General features: G+C 41.2%; 1 protein-coding gene across 1 annotated transcript in view; it reads right to left on the minus strand.

Annotated features, from left to right (window-relative positions):
* The window catches only part of LOC139941240 (uncharacterized), a 63,628-nt gene that overhangs the window by 22,990 nt on the left and 22,310 nt on the right, over window positions 1-18,328 (minus strand). The window contains exon 2 of the mRNA XM_071937718.1: window positions 7,144-7,265. Within this exon, the coding sequence (XP_071793819.1) occupies window positions 7,144-7,265 (122 nt within the window). The remainder of the gene's footprint in view (window positions 1-7,143; window positions 7,266-18,328) is intronic.

Here is an 18,328-nt window from a genome sequence, read left to right on the forward strand (position 1 = left end):
TTGTGAACAATTTTCCTGTTATCCTACTGAAAACACATGACACCAGTTTACATATATAAAGGGCCAATTTCATTTATAAAATTGCACCCAGGTGTTTCCCTCAAAATAATTGAGAGGAACCTCAGAATAGACCAGAAGTTGTAGTGTTTAATATGTTATAGATTAAGCTGTTCTTGCTCATGCTATCTGGTTGGCACCACCTGATACCGACCTCCTGTTGTTTTAGCACCTTTAGAATCTTATTCTGTTTTCAACCTCGCCAGACTGCCTAGTGCACCCACCCGATTCAAAGGCCGGCCTCACCAGACTATCAAGTGTACTTTTAGTACTCAAGTCTAAGACAAGTTACATCAGACACCTGCATGTCTAATCCCCCTTTATTAAATGGCCAGTCCTATCAAGCTGTCCTATTTAAGCACTTTTAGTACCTAAGATTATGGCAAGCCCTGCTAAACCGTCTAATGCAGCTTTAGTATGCCAGTCTATATGGACAGCTTTACCAAACTGTCTAATGCACCTTTGGTACCTGATTCTGTTGGTCAGTCTCTCCAGACTGTCTATTGCCTAGCTAGTAAAATAGTAGTCAATGATCAGTCACCTTAGACTGTTTAGTGCACCTTTATCACCTGAGTCTATTCTAGTTCAGCCAGACTGACTAGTGCACCTTTAGTATCTTAGTTTGTTGTGTACTTGATGGCCGTTGCAGTCGGACTGTCTTATGCATCTTTATGCACCAGTTCTGTCAGACTGGTATGTAGTGCACCTTTAGAACCATAATATAAGACCAGCCCAGCTAGACTGTAGTGCACCAAACTATCTAGCTCACTTAAGTCTGTTTATAATAATAATAATAACCGAATTTATAAAGCGACTTTTCCAAAGGATGCAAAGCGCAAGGGATAATGCAACCAAAAACCCAAAAGAGAAAATGACTTGAATCAAAAACACATTAGATGGAACGATTAAACAGATGTGTTTTTAAAAGTCCTTTAAACTGTTTTACAGAAGAAGCGTTCCGGATGCTTGTTGGGAGTGAGTTCCAGTTGCGGGGACCAGCGATGGAGAATGCACGGTCTCCAAACTTCCTTGAGGATCGAGGTACTACTAGATTGGATTGAGATCGAAGACCTTCACGTTTGGGTTTGCTGAGATCTAGTGTGTCTGAAATGTAGGATGGGAAAGTATTGGATACAGTTTTGAACATGTTCAGTGCCGTCTTAAAATTGATCCGCCGGTCGACCGGAAGCCAATGGAGATCCGTGAGCAGAGGTGTGGCATGGGAATACTTTGGCTTCTTATGGATCAGTCGAGCGGCCTTGTTTTGGAGTTTTTGTAAGCGGTTGAGATCGTGTTGCTTCAGTCCAGTGAGAAAGGAGTTGCAGTAGTCGAGGCGTGAGAGTACCAGTGCACGAACAACAGAATGACAGGTGTCATAATCCAGGTATTTGCGTATTATTGTGATGTTGCGTATGTGATAGTTAACGGACCTGCAGAGACCAGTGACATGTTGACTCATTGACATGGAGTAGTCAAAAGTTACTCCCAGGTTCCGAACGGATGAGACAGGATTGGTGGTTGCGTTTCCTATGGTGAGGGTTAGTATCTCAAGACGTTTGTAGTGATATGGTGACGATGCTATGAAAAACTCTGTTTTGTTTTCATTCAGCATGAGTTTGTTTGCGAGCATCCAGGTTTGGACATCCTGGATACAGTTGGATAGCCTAAACAAGCAGCCCTCGGCATCACACTGGATGGTAGGATCAAAACCTAGGTAAATTTGAATGTCATCAGCATACATGTGGTAGTTGACTCCATGCCGATGAAGGATGTCCCCGATAGGAGTAACGTACATGGTGAATGCACGTCGACCGATAACAGAACCTTGAGGGACACCAAACTCAAGGTGATGGACATCAGAGTTGGCACCTGCGGCATGGACCCAATGTGTTCTTCTTGTAAAGTAGGACAAGAACCACTGAAGAGGAGTTCCAGTGATCCCGAAACGATCATGAAAGCGTTGTAGTAGGATATCGTGGTCAAGGGTATCAAAAGCAGCAGAGAGGTCGAGCATTACTAAGAAAACGGCTCTGCTGCCGTCCATTATGCGGAGGATGTCGTTGTGTACCCTGAGAAGAGCTGTCTCGGTGCTGTGACCAACTCTGTATGCTGACTGCAATGGGTCGAGTAGCTTGTGGTCGTCCAGGTATTGAGTGAGTTGGGAGCAGACTACCGTTTCAATGACTTTGGACAGGTAGCGGATGTTGGAAACTGGGCGATAGTTCTTGTGTTCTTCTTTATCCATTGAAGGCTTTTTCAAGATTGGTGTTACTATTGCATCCCCCAGACTCTTTGGAAAGACACCTGACTGTAGGGATGCATTAACAATCTCAGTCAGCTTGGGAAGGAATGTCATAATGTGACGCTTGAGTACTGATGTGGGAATTGGATCCAGCTGGCATGATTTGTTGGTGGATCGCTGAACAATCTTCAAGAGTTTTTCCGAAGTAACAGGATAAAAATCCGACAACTGGCAATCTGAAGACGGCAAGGTAACCGACAATTGCTGATCGACGTGTTGATCAGCAATAAACAAACGAATGTTCTTTACCTTCTCCGTAAAGTGTTGACTAAATTGATTGGCCAGCGCGGTTGGTGATATTGAAACGGTAGGTTCTTGTGGGATGCTGCCAATTAATTCATTGACGGTACGGAAGATGACATTAGGGTTTGCATTAGTCAAGGATTCCTTGTAGTAACTGCATTTAACAGACGCAAGAGTTTCAGAGAAGGTGCGCTTGGCAGCATCAAAGGCAAACTTGTCGTTTTGAGATCCTGACTTACGCCATTTGCGTTCAGCTCTGCGACGCTCGCGTCTTGCGTCGTCGATTGATTTGTTATACCACTTAGGTCTGTGGCGCTTGGGTTTAGAGCAGGATGACGTGGGTACATGTATGTCAAGAACTGTGATGACGGCGTTATCAATATCGTTCAAGAATTTGTCAACAGTTCCATCATGACACACGTGCTGAAGTTGATCCGAGAGATCGTTTGCAAATGTTGTGAGATCTAACTTTCCGTAGTTGCGGGATGAAGATGAAGTGATCACCACGTTCGGTTTAGTGAGATTAAGTTTACAAGAAACCACAGCATGATCTGACATTTCGTTCATGTCAATCTTGTGATTTATCAGTAACCCATCTTCGTCGGTTCTGGTTACCAACCAATCTAGAGTGTGTCCCTGTGCATGCGTAGGTTCAGTAACATGTTGTTGCAGTCTTGAAGCTGAGAGAATGACAGACATCCGGGCGACATCCGGTTTCTCGGGACAGTCTGCATGGAGGTTGAAATCACCGTGCAGCAAAAGTTGCCCGGGCAAAACATTCAGACAATCAGCAAAGTTTTCGAAGTCAGTCAGAAATGTCGACACTCTCAGTTGATTTTTTACGGAGGGTGGTGGCCTGTATATAGCGGCGAAGTGCAAACTGTGATTTACATTAGACACGATAGCATACTCGAATGTGCTGGTTTCAAAATGAATGTCGGAAATCAGTTTTAGGTTAAGTTGAGTTTTGTAGAGTATTCCAATGCCCCCATGCTTGTCGTCTGGTCGGGTAGAGTTATCTCATTCATCACCACATGATCATCTATGCTAAGCCAAGTCTCAGTAAGGAACATAATATCGATGTCATGGCTCAGCGTGTAGTCGCATAGCAACAAGGTCTTGTTGAAGATTGAGTGAGCGTTCCAATGTGCAACGTGAAGTTTGTCATTGTTGGGGGGACAGAATGAGGTTCACGGTGGATATGACGTCCACCTCGACGACTTCGGTAGTGAAATATACCCAAGGTTTTAAGATTATTGGTAACATCCAACGGAAGCCGTGTTGTTTTGCCATGGTTCAGTGCAAGTAGCTCACTCTTTGTATACTGTTTACGGTTATTTATTGTGAGTTGATCAGCAAAAGCACTTCCATTCAAAATGTTTGAAGCGAATCCATTGTCATTGTAATGAGTCATTGTCATGCAATTGGTAGGGTAGCCAGTGCAGTAGCTATAGCAAAGCCACAATAGCATAACCCTTACAGTTTGAAGACCAACACGAGTTACAAACATCTTGGAAATTCTCCTTGAAGACTCAAGTGTAGCAATTCGGAGTTTGACCAGTATGGGGACATCATAGTGGATGTTGAATGATCTCAAGAAGGATGCCAAATCAAACTTGAATATGTCAAAAAAAGTTAAAAATAGGGCGAACTTTTAGTACCTGTTAGCACTATTAGTACCTGAATCCAAGGCCAGTCCCGCAAGACTGTCAAGTGAACTGTTGGTCCCCTAGTCTAAACGGCCAGTACCGCCATACCGTCTAGTGCACCTTTAGTATCGGAGTCTTTTGGCAAACCCTGCCAGACTATCTGGTGCACCGTTAATACCCTTATACACACTAGACTGTTGTACAACTGAGTCTACTGTCTGTTGGACAGTCCCTCAAGCTTAGCTTAGTGAACTATTAGTACCTGAGTCCAAGGCGAGTCCCGCACGACTGTACAGCCCTGCCAGACTGTCTAGCTACCTTTGGTACCCCAAATCTATGGCCATCAGTCCTGCCAGACTGTCGAGTGCACCTTTAGTAACCGATCTTTGGCAGGCCTAGCAAGACTATCTGATGTACCTTTAGTACCCGAGTCTGTTGGCCAGTCCCCGCTATACTGTATACATGTAGTTCACCTTTTGCACCTGAGTCTGTGCACCTTTAGAGTACCCACGTCAAGACCTACCAAGTCTCACGCATTAGGCGTGAGACTCACGCATTTGGGCTTTGTCTCACTCTCACACGCACATCAGCCATTTTCTAACGCATTGGGGCCAGACCGGGAAAAAAATACAAGTTAACGACAATGCATTGCCAAATCGCGCTCGAGTGTACAACAAACGCAATCTGCAATGTTTGCACAGTTTATCAGAATCATCAGGGGGAGGGGGGGGGTTGGTGGTGAGCTTTAAAAAATCTCACGCATAGCTGGCCTCTGGACTTGGCATCTCTGGTGTTGGAGGGACTGTCTATTGCACTTTAGAACCCAAGTCTTTGTGCTATCAAACCTACAAGGCTGTCAATTGCACATTTTGGTACCCTAGTTGTTGGCCAGCACAGTCCTGCCAGACTGCCTAGTGCACCTTTAGTACCCGAGTCTATGGCTCTCAGACTCTCTGTAGTGCACTAGTACCTAACTATGTTTTATGGCAGTCCCTGCTAGACTCTCCAGTGCACATTTTGTATCTGACTATGATGTGAGTCTGTTGGCCAGTCCCTGGATGAAGACTGTGTATAGTGCGCCTTTTGTACCCGAGTCTTATGGCACACCTTATCCAGCCTGTAGCCACACTTTCTATTGCACCTTTAGTAGCCATGGTCTATTGCGCAATCCCTCCAGACTATAGCCATTATCGCATACATTATGGTGCCGCACACACGACTGATGTCTAGAGTGCACATTAAGTACCCATGTCATGTGGCCACCAAACCTACCAGACTGTATCAAGTGCACCTTTTCTATCAGGGTCTGTTGCAAGCCCTGTCGGACTGTCCAGTGCACATAACACCCTTGTCTATGGCCAGACCTACATGTATCAGAACTGTAGTGCACCTTTAGTCCCTGTGTTTATGGCCATTCCAGCCAGCCTGTCTATAGTGTACCTTTGTTACCCAAGCCTATGGCCAGTGGTGCCAGACTTTCTAGTAAACTTTAATACCTGGGTCTAGTTGTTAGCCCTGCCGGAATGTCTTAAGCTACATACAAGCTACTTAATCGCAATTATTAGTTATCCCCAAGACAAAATACAGTTATTGTTATAATACAATTATTGTTATAATTTATTTAGGGAATAACAGTGCGAGTACCCGGTCTTCACTGCGTGGTAATGACCGGGTTGGTGGCTGGCGCTGTTAACGGACCGAGCCGGAGGCGAGGTCCGTTATCAGAGCCAGCCACCAACCAAAGACCGGGTACGAACACTGTTATTCCCTTTAATAAATACCTTTTTTAGCGAATTAAACGGCTAAAATTGTCCAAATTTTGTAACTTTTCTCTCGGCGGCACTTCCAGACAGGTTCAGGGGCCATATTCGAGCTTTTGATGGTTCCCATCTCTTTCGTGCGTTAATCACATTACTGATCTTTGAGACCAGTGACTCTTTGAAATAATGATCTTTTCAGCGCCTTCACTGGGGTCAAAGGAGGCAAATGATTGGACGATAGCTGTTCCTTGTGCATTAAAACGCGCGCTAGAGCTCGGCGTGGTCAGTTTATACGCGCGCACATGTAACACGCGCGCACTCAAAATTGATACATTTTCAGCACGCGTACGCGAAGTGCGCGAAGTTGCAATGAAACTAACAGGGATATAAATAAGCGTGCGATACAGTGCAACGCGCAAGGTTTACACAATGTATGCTGATTTAGTGGCCACTTATTCGCTATTTTCCAAAGCCGGTCTTTATACCACCGTTAACACTCCCACACCAATCAGAGACTTGAAACCGTCCAAGGTATTTATTAATATTACCTATTATTATTACTTATCATATAATATGGTGAAAACACGAATATTATGCCTCTGGCATTCCAAGTGGATATTTTCTTATCCGGCCTCTATGTGTAATGTATTGGAGGTAAACAATTTAGACAGCCAGTTTGTAAGTTTCCAGCAATGTTTTTACACCCTTTAACCAAATCCTGGTTTAAACCTTGATGTACAACTATAAAACCGGGGTAAACTCCAGTTAACGATACACCCACTTAACCGATACAAACCTGAGAGTTAAAAGGTTTGGTACCTTAGAAGATCAAGTTTTTGGCCATGGCATGTGAATCAATACTCACTGTGAATGAAGATGTATGTAATATAATTTACCTGTAGAAGTTTCAGATTTATTGGTCGTCAAGTGTTTGAGTGATAAGTGAAAGTCACAGAACACTGTTTTCAGGAGAGTTGATAAATTGGCCGTCAAGATAAATATTTTGTCTCTGATGAGACAAAAATTATGTTCGCAGAATTCAATTTATAATTTTTTTTTAATAGTAAATCTGTGTTTTGAATCATAGAAAAAGTTACCAAATCCTTTTAAGATCAACATAATCTGTAGGTACCTCTGAAGATGCAGACTCTGAAGTACCAGGGAGTGGTGCTGGGCAGCCTTGCACTTCTAGGGGAATCTTGATTCCATCAACAACCATCTCATGATCAGACCTTGCTAACATTTTAGTAACACCTGTGTGCAGAAATACATATTAGTGGGTGAAAGTACACATTTTTAAGGGTTGAAATAAAGTTTGCACACAATCTACTCCAAAAATCCTACCACACAAAAACAGGAGCAGCTTGAACTCAAATTGTACTGGGGTGAATCCGTACGGGTGACGCAGAGAAAGTTCCTCATGCACTAAAAGTGCTACGTCGTGTCTGCGTGCTCCCAAATCCGTACTGAGGCGGTACTCGGCACGTACGGATCCCCAAATCTTGCCAACGTTTTTGCACGTAGACAGCACGCACTTGCACGTACGGCGGGTTGGGACCGCCGCTTAACACGGTCGGCCAGTTATGGTCGAATTTTTGACTCCCATAAATGGCCGACCGTGTTAGTTCGCACAGTAAAAAGGAAAATCACGCAATTTCGAGCCAAACTTGTGTGGATCATTGTATTTTACTTTTAAAACATCTTTCCAACTATATGCATTTTATAAAAAACGGTTTCAAACGCTTTTTATAGACTAACTCGTCCGATCCAGGGCAACGTGTTCCTTCAGGCGCGGGTCCCGCTAGAGTTCCATGCTGTGGCCAATTTCACAAAGCACTCAGATTGATCTTAACTGTGTATCAAACTTATTTGCTAAGCAAAGTGTGGTGTCACACTTTGTTATAATTCTACACTGTTATTACAAGATGAAAAAAAAAAAAATATGCCATGTTTATTTCAACACAGTTTTGCGATATATAAACACAGTTTTGCGATACATGCTTCATAAATGTCAGCTGGTTTTTGAGCTACTAATGTTTTACTTCTCATAGGCGTGTACTAATTGCACCCTTCCCATATACATTTGAAAACACCTTTTCACAGTCCTGCCTAATTATTCCTATGGTTCCCATACAATTACCATCAGTCAGTGACCCAAATAATGATAGCATGTCCTCAGCCTGAGCTGTTCTTTGCACCAAGGCACAGCAAAAAGTGCAAAGTGCGCACGCAAAAAGACCGATTCCAGTGCTGGAAAAAATATGGGGGCTGCCCGTGCGATAGTCTACTTCATCATACACTTAACGATCATGGAACTGTTCCCCTACAACATGTTATTGTATTAATTACAACATGTTATTGTATTAACTGGAAAAATGTAAATTAAAAAACGCAATTCAGTTTATTTTATTGCCAGTGTCTTGTAAACATATTTTTGGACAAATAAACCAATAATATAGGTTTTCTCGGTCAAATTCTGCAAATGAGCAGCCAATTTAATTGTCATGCGTTCGAATTAAAGTTATTTTGCCTTTCCGGTTTTTACTGCGTTTCAAATTCAGAATTCGGTAATTCAATTTCGTTTTGAGGCATTCAAGTTCCTAGCACACTCATTCTTTTTCATGACACACAATCATCATTCAAGTTAGCAAAGCTGGTTCGACTAGAGATTTTGCTGATTTAATAATTTTCAATTTCGTAAAGAGGCAATCAATTTCGCTCACCGAAGTTTCAAATAAGTACGACTAAAGAAATACGAAAAAACAGATAAACTGTATAAGGCAAACCGTTTCGTACCTTCACTTTTAAATTGAGCGAACCTTATTTTCTTTATTTTATGTTTCCAGTAGACTTTACCTTGGGCCCCATAAGGGTTGTTTTCATCTTATTTTTTCGGGAGACCTTCAATGATTAACTGACCAAGACCTGACATTTGAATGTGTTTGAATTTTTTTTTTTTTAATGTTTTTCCAGTTGTTGGTTTTTGTAAATATTCACCAACCATCTGTTGGCGGGCCAGACATCTTGGCATATTATGTTCAAGAGTGCCAACAAATTAACCGCATGCCTTTAACATTCGTATAAGTAAACAACAAGTTAACCAAGCGTTTTAAAGACTGCACAGATATCAGAATTGACTGCCTACAAATGAAATTGAATGACTAAACACACGCCTCAAAAACACTCCTGCGAATTTGAATGCAGCTTCGACGAATTGTTAAATTGAATGATTATTTTGTTAAATCGAATGACGTAGAAGTAGATTTGACTAGTCTTAAAATGAAATCGAATGACCCTTTTTTGGTTGCATTCGATTTCGTGCGAAATAGAATAGGCTGGTGGTTAAATTGGCTGCTCATTTTCCGAAATTGACCAAGAAAACCTATAATAAACTAGACATCTAGTGTTTGTGAACAAACACACAGCTGTTCCGTTTTTAATTTTCAATGTTCAAGGGGTCTTTAATTGAAAAGAAACTGATGATCGGTTGCATGGTTCTTGAGATATGGTCCCACTTCCGGTTGACCCGGAAGTAAAGGTCAATTTGAGGTAAAGGTAATCCAAGTTCAATCTTTAGGGTTCAAAGGGTATATAACTGAAAAGAACTTGAACATTGGTTGTGCAGTTCTTAAGATATGGTTCTACTTCCGGTTGACCCGGATGTAAAGGTCAACTTGGGTCATGGTCATCCAAGTTTAATCTTTAATGATCAATGGGTCTTAAACTGGAACTAAATGGAAAAATCGGTTGTGTTGTGCTTGAGGTATGGTCCCACTTCCGGTTGACCCAGAAATAAAGTTCAACATGGGGTCACGGTAATGAGAGTTCAATCTTCAATGCTGAAAGGGGCTATAAATGAAAAGAAATTGAAAATTGGTTGCTTAGTTCTTGAGATATGGTCCCACTTCCGGTTGACCAGGAGGTAAAGGTCAATTTGGGTCACGGTAACCAAAGTTCAATCTTTCGTGCTCGATGGGTCTACAATTGTAAAGAAATTAAAAATCGGTTGTGTAGTTCTTGAGATCATTAATCTATGACATTCCCTCATCAGCAGGATACATCATTTATGTTACTTTGAGAGTTTCCTGTTTGGCAGTGTTCTTCGTCTCGAGACTGGTCTCGGTATATAAGACACAGCACAAACCCAACTATTTTATGTGGTTCAGGAGAAAATTATTTCTCCTCTATACTATAATGATCGTTGATTCGCTGGGCGCCACAATGTTTTCCGTCAAGTGGCGCCCGCACCCTGCTGAATCGATGCGTCCTAGGGTTAGGGTTAGGTAATCACTCTTAAAAAAATAGTTGAATAGTGTCTTGAGTTATGGTGCCACTTCCGGTTGACCCGAAAGTAGAGGTCGACATGGGGTCACGGTAACCTAAGGCTAATCTCCGATGCCCAAGGGGTCTTAAACTGAAAAAAGTTTGAAAATCGGTTCAATGGTACTTGAGATATGGTCCCACTTCCAGTTGACACTGAAGGAGAGGTCAAAATGAGGTCACGGTTTTTCCCAACAAGTTTTAAGACATAAGGAGTCTATAACTGAAGAATTTTTTTTAAATCGGTTGTGTAACTCTTGAGATATGGTCCCACTTACGGTTAGCCCGGAAGTAGAGGTCAACTTGAGGTCACAGTTTTTCAAAATTAATGTCCATGCCCCAAGGAGTCTTCACTACAGACAGTGTAAAAATTGGTCCTGCACTTCTTGAGATATGGTGCTGCAAGGATTTTCACTGTCAATAGAGGGCGGTATATAAGATGAGTGGTCCCTAGTTGAATAATGTAAAAACTTGCAATTGACTCAGGATTGTTTGATTTGGTTGGTTTCTTGAGTTCATGCCAGTATCTTTAGAGTCCATTGCCATGTGACAAACTACTTAATGATAAAATCCTTGTATTTGGTTGGTGGTTTGATGTTTGATCTAGTTCGAGTGGATTTTACTGAACTCGTAACCACCAAACTCTGCACCTACGATCACCATTTTCTGCTAAATGTGCATGCGCGGAATAAAATGTGCGAGCTTGGAAGCACACAAACAAAAGAAATCCCTGCTAAGCAGTGTATTTCGCTTGACGTAAGCGCAGAATTCACTGCTTCTTCTAAGCACTAAATCTTTGCTTCCAGAGCACAGCACTACATTGGGCCCATTCGCACAAGATTTTTCATAAGGTTTATCGCGATTCAGAACCGCAATGCATTTTGGGAAGGAATATGGGGCGGTATCTACCAGTTTCTACGACTCGCGCTCGCAATGCCTATACCTTTGTGTGGGTTCAACAGTGCCCTCTCTTGAAATTTTGCGATTCGCGATAAAACCTTAACAAGCAAGTTCCCATCATGATAGGCCTGGGTGACTAGTGAAATTTACTAACTGGACTAGTCGCACCTTAAACCCAACTACGACACTTGTCGAGATAAATTACGGATTCTCAAGACTTGTGCCGCAAAGTGTTGCAAGCGCACGTTATATTATATGTTGCGAATAGTAAGAAGCAACACAACTAAGTGTTTCACCAGACAGGTAGTCGGGTCAACGTTTGAGCACGATTATAACAGAGTAGAGAAAAATAGTAGTCGCGACTCAAATAATAATTTGTAGTCGTGACTCAAACAATAATTTGTAGTCGCGACTTTAACACTAAAGCACACTAGTCGCCCCGGCCTACTTTTGCACGTAAGTAAACCACGGGTATTATCCTGCGAATGCAAATCAAATTTTTGAGTCACTGTTGTTTTCGCAGCGAAAGTTTTGCAGGAGTTGAGCACAATTAGTCAATGTAGCGTTTTTTTATTGGGAACTGTGACGCTCAAGAATGCATTCCTTGCTAAGCTGTTAAATACGCTTAGCGTAAGCACAATTCCATGATTACATAAGCGCTGCGATTCTTAGCCATTGCAATGGCCCAAGACCAAACTACACTAAAGCTTTTTAAACACAAAAAGCAGCTAAACACAGCAAATACAAGTACAAGTTGTGATTCAAGGTATTCTGCTCATCTGCAATTTTTTAAAGCAAAATAATTTGCCTATTGATTATAATAAGTAGCTCTATTTAGCCACTATTCGGCTCAATTTCTGCATTTTTATAAAGCAAAATGTTTTGCCTAATTATTATAAGCAGCTCTACACAAGTGACCCACTCAACCACAAGAGAAACGTCAGAATAATAAAATCGCTGCTTTTGTATTCCTGCCAAAGAGTTTTTGTATGTCATGGTATAATTTCCGAAAAGAAAGCGAAATACTTGAACTAGTTTACGGTTATGGTCCCCGACTTCACCCGTAAAAGATTCCAAATCCCAGGCGTTCTATTTTTGTCGTCCACGCTCGTCGCCTGAAACGAACCCGGTCAACTCGGTCCCAAACTAACTCGGTCCCAGTCATACGTTGACAGTTTTTTCACTCATTTCTCAAAAACGAACCCGGTCAACTCGGTCCCAAACCAACTCGGTCCCAGTCATACATTTTGACAGTTTTTTTTCACTAATTTCTCAAAAAATACAACACCACAGCAAGTAATATTTTAAGGGAAGCTTTCAACTATCATTATCTTCAAACTGTTTTAAGTTTAGTGTAATTCTGTGGACACCATGGTATGTCGTCGTCGTCAAAAACGTACCCCTATCTATATACGCACGTTCGCTAAACGAAAACCCTATGCCTTTGTGTACGTCCAGAACTCGGTTAGGAAGTCAAGAAACAGACACTGCGCTGTGGTCCAGAACGTATGTAGAAAAACAAGAAAAAGAGACTTGAGTAGACTCCTCTCAAGAAGCCACAACTCATGATAGGTACATACGGAATCGCATTTACCACAGAGATCGTTTGGAAGCGACTGCATCCAGTTATGTGCAAACGCGTAGACTCATCTCAAGAAGTCACAACTCATGATAGGTACATACTGTACGGCATTTACCAAAGAGAATACTTCGCAATAACATGAAAGTGACTGCATCAAGTTTACAAATTAAAAATTCAAATGAAGACCACGTGGTTAATTAATGAAGAATTTTTACACTTTTGTATTAGAATAAAGCTTAGGCTCTAAGCTTCAATTTGATATATGATTTAACTATTTTATTCTAATACTTTAGGAGTAGGGGCCTAAACAAAAACGCTGTACAAACGCTATGGGGTTTGAGGCGGAAACAAAGAATAATAATAATAATAATAACTAGACTTCAAGTGTTTGTGAACAAACACAGAGCTGTTCCGTTTTTAATTTTTAATGTTCAAGGGGTCTATAATTGAAAAGAAACTGAAGATCGGTTGCATGGTTCTTGAGATATGGTCCCACTTCCAGTTGACCCGGAAGTAAAGGTCAATTTGGGGTCTAGGTAATCCAAGTTCAATCTTTAGAGCTCAAAGGGTCTATAACTGAAAAGAACTTGAACATTGATTGTGCAGTTCTTGAGATAAGGTCCCACTTCCGGTTGACCCGGAAATAAAGGTCAACATGCGGTCATACCTAACCGATACGATTGTCCAATGCCAAAGGAGCCCATAATTGAAAAAAAGTCTGAAAATCGGTTGGGTTGTTTTTGAGATTAGGTTCAACTTCCGGTTGACCCGGAAATAAAGGTCAACATGGGGGTCTTAGTTTTCCAAGTTAATATTTAATGCCTAAATAGTCTATAACTGAAAAAAGTTTGAAAATCAGTTGTGTAGTTCTTGAGAAATGGTCCCACTTCCAGTTTACCCAAAAGAAGAGGTCAAAATGGGGTCACGGATTTTCCCCAACAAAATTTAATGCCTTAGGAGTCTATAACTAAAGAGAAAATTAAATCGGTTGTGTAACTCTTCAGATATGGTCCCACTTCCGGTTTACCCGGAAGTAGAGGTCAAATCGGGGTCACGGTTACCGGAGGCAAATCTCCTATGCCTAATGAGTCTAATACTGAAAAAAAACTTTGAAATCGGCCGTACACTTCTTGAGATATAGTGCTGCAAAGAAATACTCTTTAAAGCTTCTAATAAGCATAAATTAACATGTGATGACGTCACAGTCTTAAAATTGTATTTTTCGTACTAATAAATTTCATAAGGTACACGATGGTATGCAACTTACCCCAATCCAATGCCTTTTGCAAAATCTCAATTTTGTATTGCCTTAAACTTGGAGAAGCTATTGCAATGCGTTGAATGTGACTGCATCCAGTTTATGAGGTACTACGTTGAACCCATGATGCCAAGATTTTTAATTAATCGTTAATTATAGACGTACTTTGATTGATTTTAATGGACTGAAACATCTCTTATTAGAATCAGTTACTCCAATCCCCAAGGAGTCTATATCTACAAGCAGTCTGTTAAACGGCCGTGTAATTCTTGAGATATGGTGCTACAAAGAGTTCCCAATTAAATATGCAAATATGGGTTACGTGGTTAATTAATTACGAATTAAAAAAAAAATTGGTCGGTGGTTTGATGTTTGATCTAGTACAAGTTGACTTCACAGAACTCTTAACCACCAAACTCTGCGCTTATGATCACCATTTTTCGCTTACTGTGTTTTTAAACATCATATCATGTCATGCATGCACACAGGTTATGTTGGGCTTACAATTGAGAAAAAGAAAAGGCAACACTAATCGATATAGAGATAAGAATCAAACTTAAATATTACAAAAAGAAATATATTTTTAGTTTTGGGGGATAAAAAAAAAATTTGATATCGGACGGAGATTCGAACTCGCAACCCTTTGGTGTGTAGTCGCGACTGATGACCACTAGGCTAGAAGGGCACGATGCAAAAATGGTGGGTTTTTACATGTGTGCATCAACAGAGGGGATTATGATTCGGCGAAATAATTCTCGTTTCATGATTTTGCGACCATTGTTACTAAATATGAACTGTTAAGTATTAATATAACTATTAAGTATGGTTGAAATGTAGTATTAGATGCCTTTGGGGTTTTTTGACGACGACGTCGATGTCGTTAAAAACCCCTATCTAATTACGCACGTTCGTTTTAACGAAAACCCATGCACAGAGTAATTGGTCCAGAACGCGGTTAGAAAAACAAGGACAAATTTAACGCACGTTCTAACGAAAATCCCAAACCTCCGTACGTTGTGCGTGTACAGAGTAATGTGTCCAGAACGCGGGTAGGAAACAAAATAGTATAGACTCCTCTCAAGAAGTCAACAACACATAGAGGTACAAACTGTGTTGTATTACCAAAGAGAGTATTTCACAATAACATAAAAGTGACTGCATCAAGTTTACAAATTAAAAATTCAAATGAAGACCACGTGGTTAATTAATGAAGAATTTTTACACTTTTTTATTAGAGTAAAGCTTAGGCTCTAAGCTTCAATTTGATATATGATTTAACTATTTTATTCTAATACGTTAGGAGTAGGGGCCTAAACAAAAACGCTGTACAAACGCTATGGGGTTTTAGGCGGAAACAAAGAATAATAATAATAATAATAATAATAATAATAATAATAATAATAATAATAATAATAATAATAATAATAATAATAAAAATAATAAAAATCTCGACGAAAACAATAGCTGTTCCGACTGGATCGGAACAGCTAAAAAAGGTATGCGCGAAATTGCTCTATAGCGACATCCAACACATGAACAAACTTTTACCATGGTGAATTTTAATTTTACAGTTGCCATTTCCCCTTGTTTTGAATAATAATGGTACGTCCGATAATGGCTAATATGATAAAACAACATGGTTTAATAATTTTTTTGTGCAAAGTCGATATGAGCTATTATCGACTATAATTCACCCTAAAACCATTATTTGAATATCAAAATGTTTGTTAGATTGCACTAAACATACTTGGGTTAGTTTTTGAAAACCAGATTCTTGAAATATGCATCATGATAGGGTTCGCATTTTTTAATTTTTTTATTTATACTTTTGATGCATTTGAGTACCACGTAGCAGCATGTAAGGGGGCTCTGGGTAGAGGTAGTACCTTTGTTTTTCTGGTAGTACCTTTGTTTAGTTGCATTCTAGTATAGAATGGACAGAAACACTGGTTCTCATCCATCTCCTAATCTCTCACATCTGGCTCCAAGCATGCGCCACACCCCGGTTCCCTATCTCAACTGGTGGGCTAAATGATCTGGAGGGGGTGCTGTGAAACATGATATCACTAGGCGAATGAACTTCCAAGATGAAGTCACCGGCAACCAGGGCGGAAGCTTTCCCCAGTTGGAACCCAGCGGATCCTTGGCGGCCGGAAGGACAGTCGTCTTCACCCGGAGACTCTATGACGAGCAGAGTGAAAGCCGAAAGGAAGCTGCTGCCCCGACAACTCGGGTTCTGACTGCAAAGAGTGCGACCCGCATTGGATACTGGAATGCAAGGACAATGTCTGAGCCTTCCAAACTAGCTCAAGTTAAAAAGGAAATGGATAACTACAAGATCAGTATCCTTGGACTGAGCGAATATAACTGGGACACAATATAACTTCCATCGTGGAGGTGTCGCCGTCATCCTTGATAGAGTCGCCAAGAATGCACTGGCTGAGTGGGTACCAGTAAACGAGTGACTAATCAAAGCGAGGTTTGTGACTCTACATGCAAAAGTCTCCATCATCCAGTGCTATGCGCCTACCAATGACCATGAGGATGAACAGAAGGACGTTTTCTACCAACAACTGCGAGACCTGGTAGATCAGGTCCCACGTCACGTTAAAAATCGTCATAGGGACATGAACGCACAGATAAGCGGAGATCGAGCAAGATATGACATTGTTCTCGGCCCTCATGCATATGGAAGGCGAACAGAGAATAGAGACCGCTTCATTATACAGTTCTGCTCTATGAATGATCTCAAGATTGGTTCATCCATGTTCCAACACGAGGATATCCACAAAATAACATTTTATTTCTTATATAGAGGAGCTGACATCTGCAGTGATCACCACCTGGCCATCGCAACACTTAAGATCAAGCTGTAAAAGAAAAAGAAAACGACAACAACTCCACCAAAGAAGTTTGACATAACCAAGCTTAAAACCCCCCAAATCAAGGAGAGATTCCAAATATCCATACAGGATCGCTTTGAAGCTCTGGCAGAGCCCACACCAGGTTCAACTGATTGGTGGGACCAGCTCAGAGATGCAATGAGAACAGCGGGCGAAAATATCCTTGGGTACCAGAAACCTCTGAAGGAAGAATGGATCAGTGACCGCACATGGGGGCTCGTTGCCCAGAGGAAACAGCTAAATCAGAACCGTCACAACAAAGCCTCACACAACACAAATTCTTATCAGGCCTACATGGAGAAGGACAGAGAAGTCTGCTGACCGATCTGCCTGGAGAGCGTTGACTACCTCGTGCGTCGGACGACGCAGGAGCCCCCTATAGACGATGTGACCTCTGACGTCACACGAAAACCATAACACGATTCGCGCGCATACCGCCGGGCAAAACCTTTATGTTTTGGCAACCAGCTAGAAAGTGTACGCAATCTTACTATGACTACGCAACTCAGTGCCCGGCGAAACATGACGTATACAGTGTTTTGTCAACAGAGGGCGGTTTAAATGTAAACATGGGTCACATCGTCTATAGTCAGGTGGCTTAGCGAAATTACCGTTACACGGCGGACAAAAGCACCATTTTTGGCACAGGGCTTCCTAAGGGTCTATTAATTAATATTAGCCGAGGAGCCCTCCGGAATTTTTGTAATTTTTTACATAAATCAGAAAATTTCAAAATGGCCGCCAAATATGACAAAATGTAATTTTCTTGAGGCCTGGGAGTCATAAAAACCTCAGAGTGGTTGCTAAATAAGTGACTTACAGGTAGTTGGACATATAGGAGTACTGAAACATTTTTTCCGCTTTTTAAATATCGCAGATACTCAACTTTCAATCCACCCCCCCCCCCCCCCCCCGTTCAACCCGATCAAATCTCACCCTCTTAGGGGCGGATCCAAACATTCTGAAGAAAGGGGGTTTCTGACCTATCAGTTTTTACTTTCATAATCATAATGCTCACCATACACAGATTATACCCCCCATTTACAGGATGTAATATATTTGTTTAAACAAAATAACAATAATAACAACAACTGTTTGTAAAGCGGCAAATTACCAACTATTATAGTTGTATCAATGTTTTATTTTATTTATTTATTGTTTTCTTCTGGTTTTGTGGTGGAGCGGGAGGTCGATCATCCCCCGATCGTGAACATTAGTAGTTGCGCATATCATGTATATACATTCATGACAAAGTTATCTTTCTCTAACTGTATCCGAGCCCACAAGTGCACAATTCGGCTACCATTGATTCATCTATATGCACATGCGACCTGAGAAATAATCCAATGAGGAT

This window comes from Asterias amurensis, chromosome 8, assembly GCF_032118995.1.
Source record: "Asterias amurensis chromosome 8, ASM3211899v1".
NCBI classification, from domain to species: Eukaryota; Metazoa; Echinodermata; class Asteroidea; order Forcipulatida; family Asteriidae; genus Asterias; species Asterias amurensis.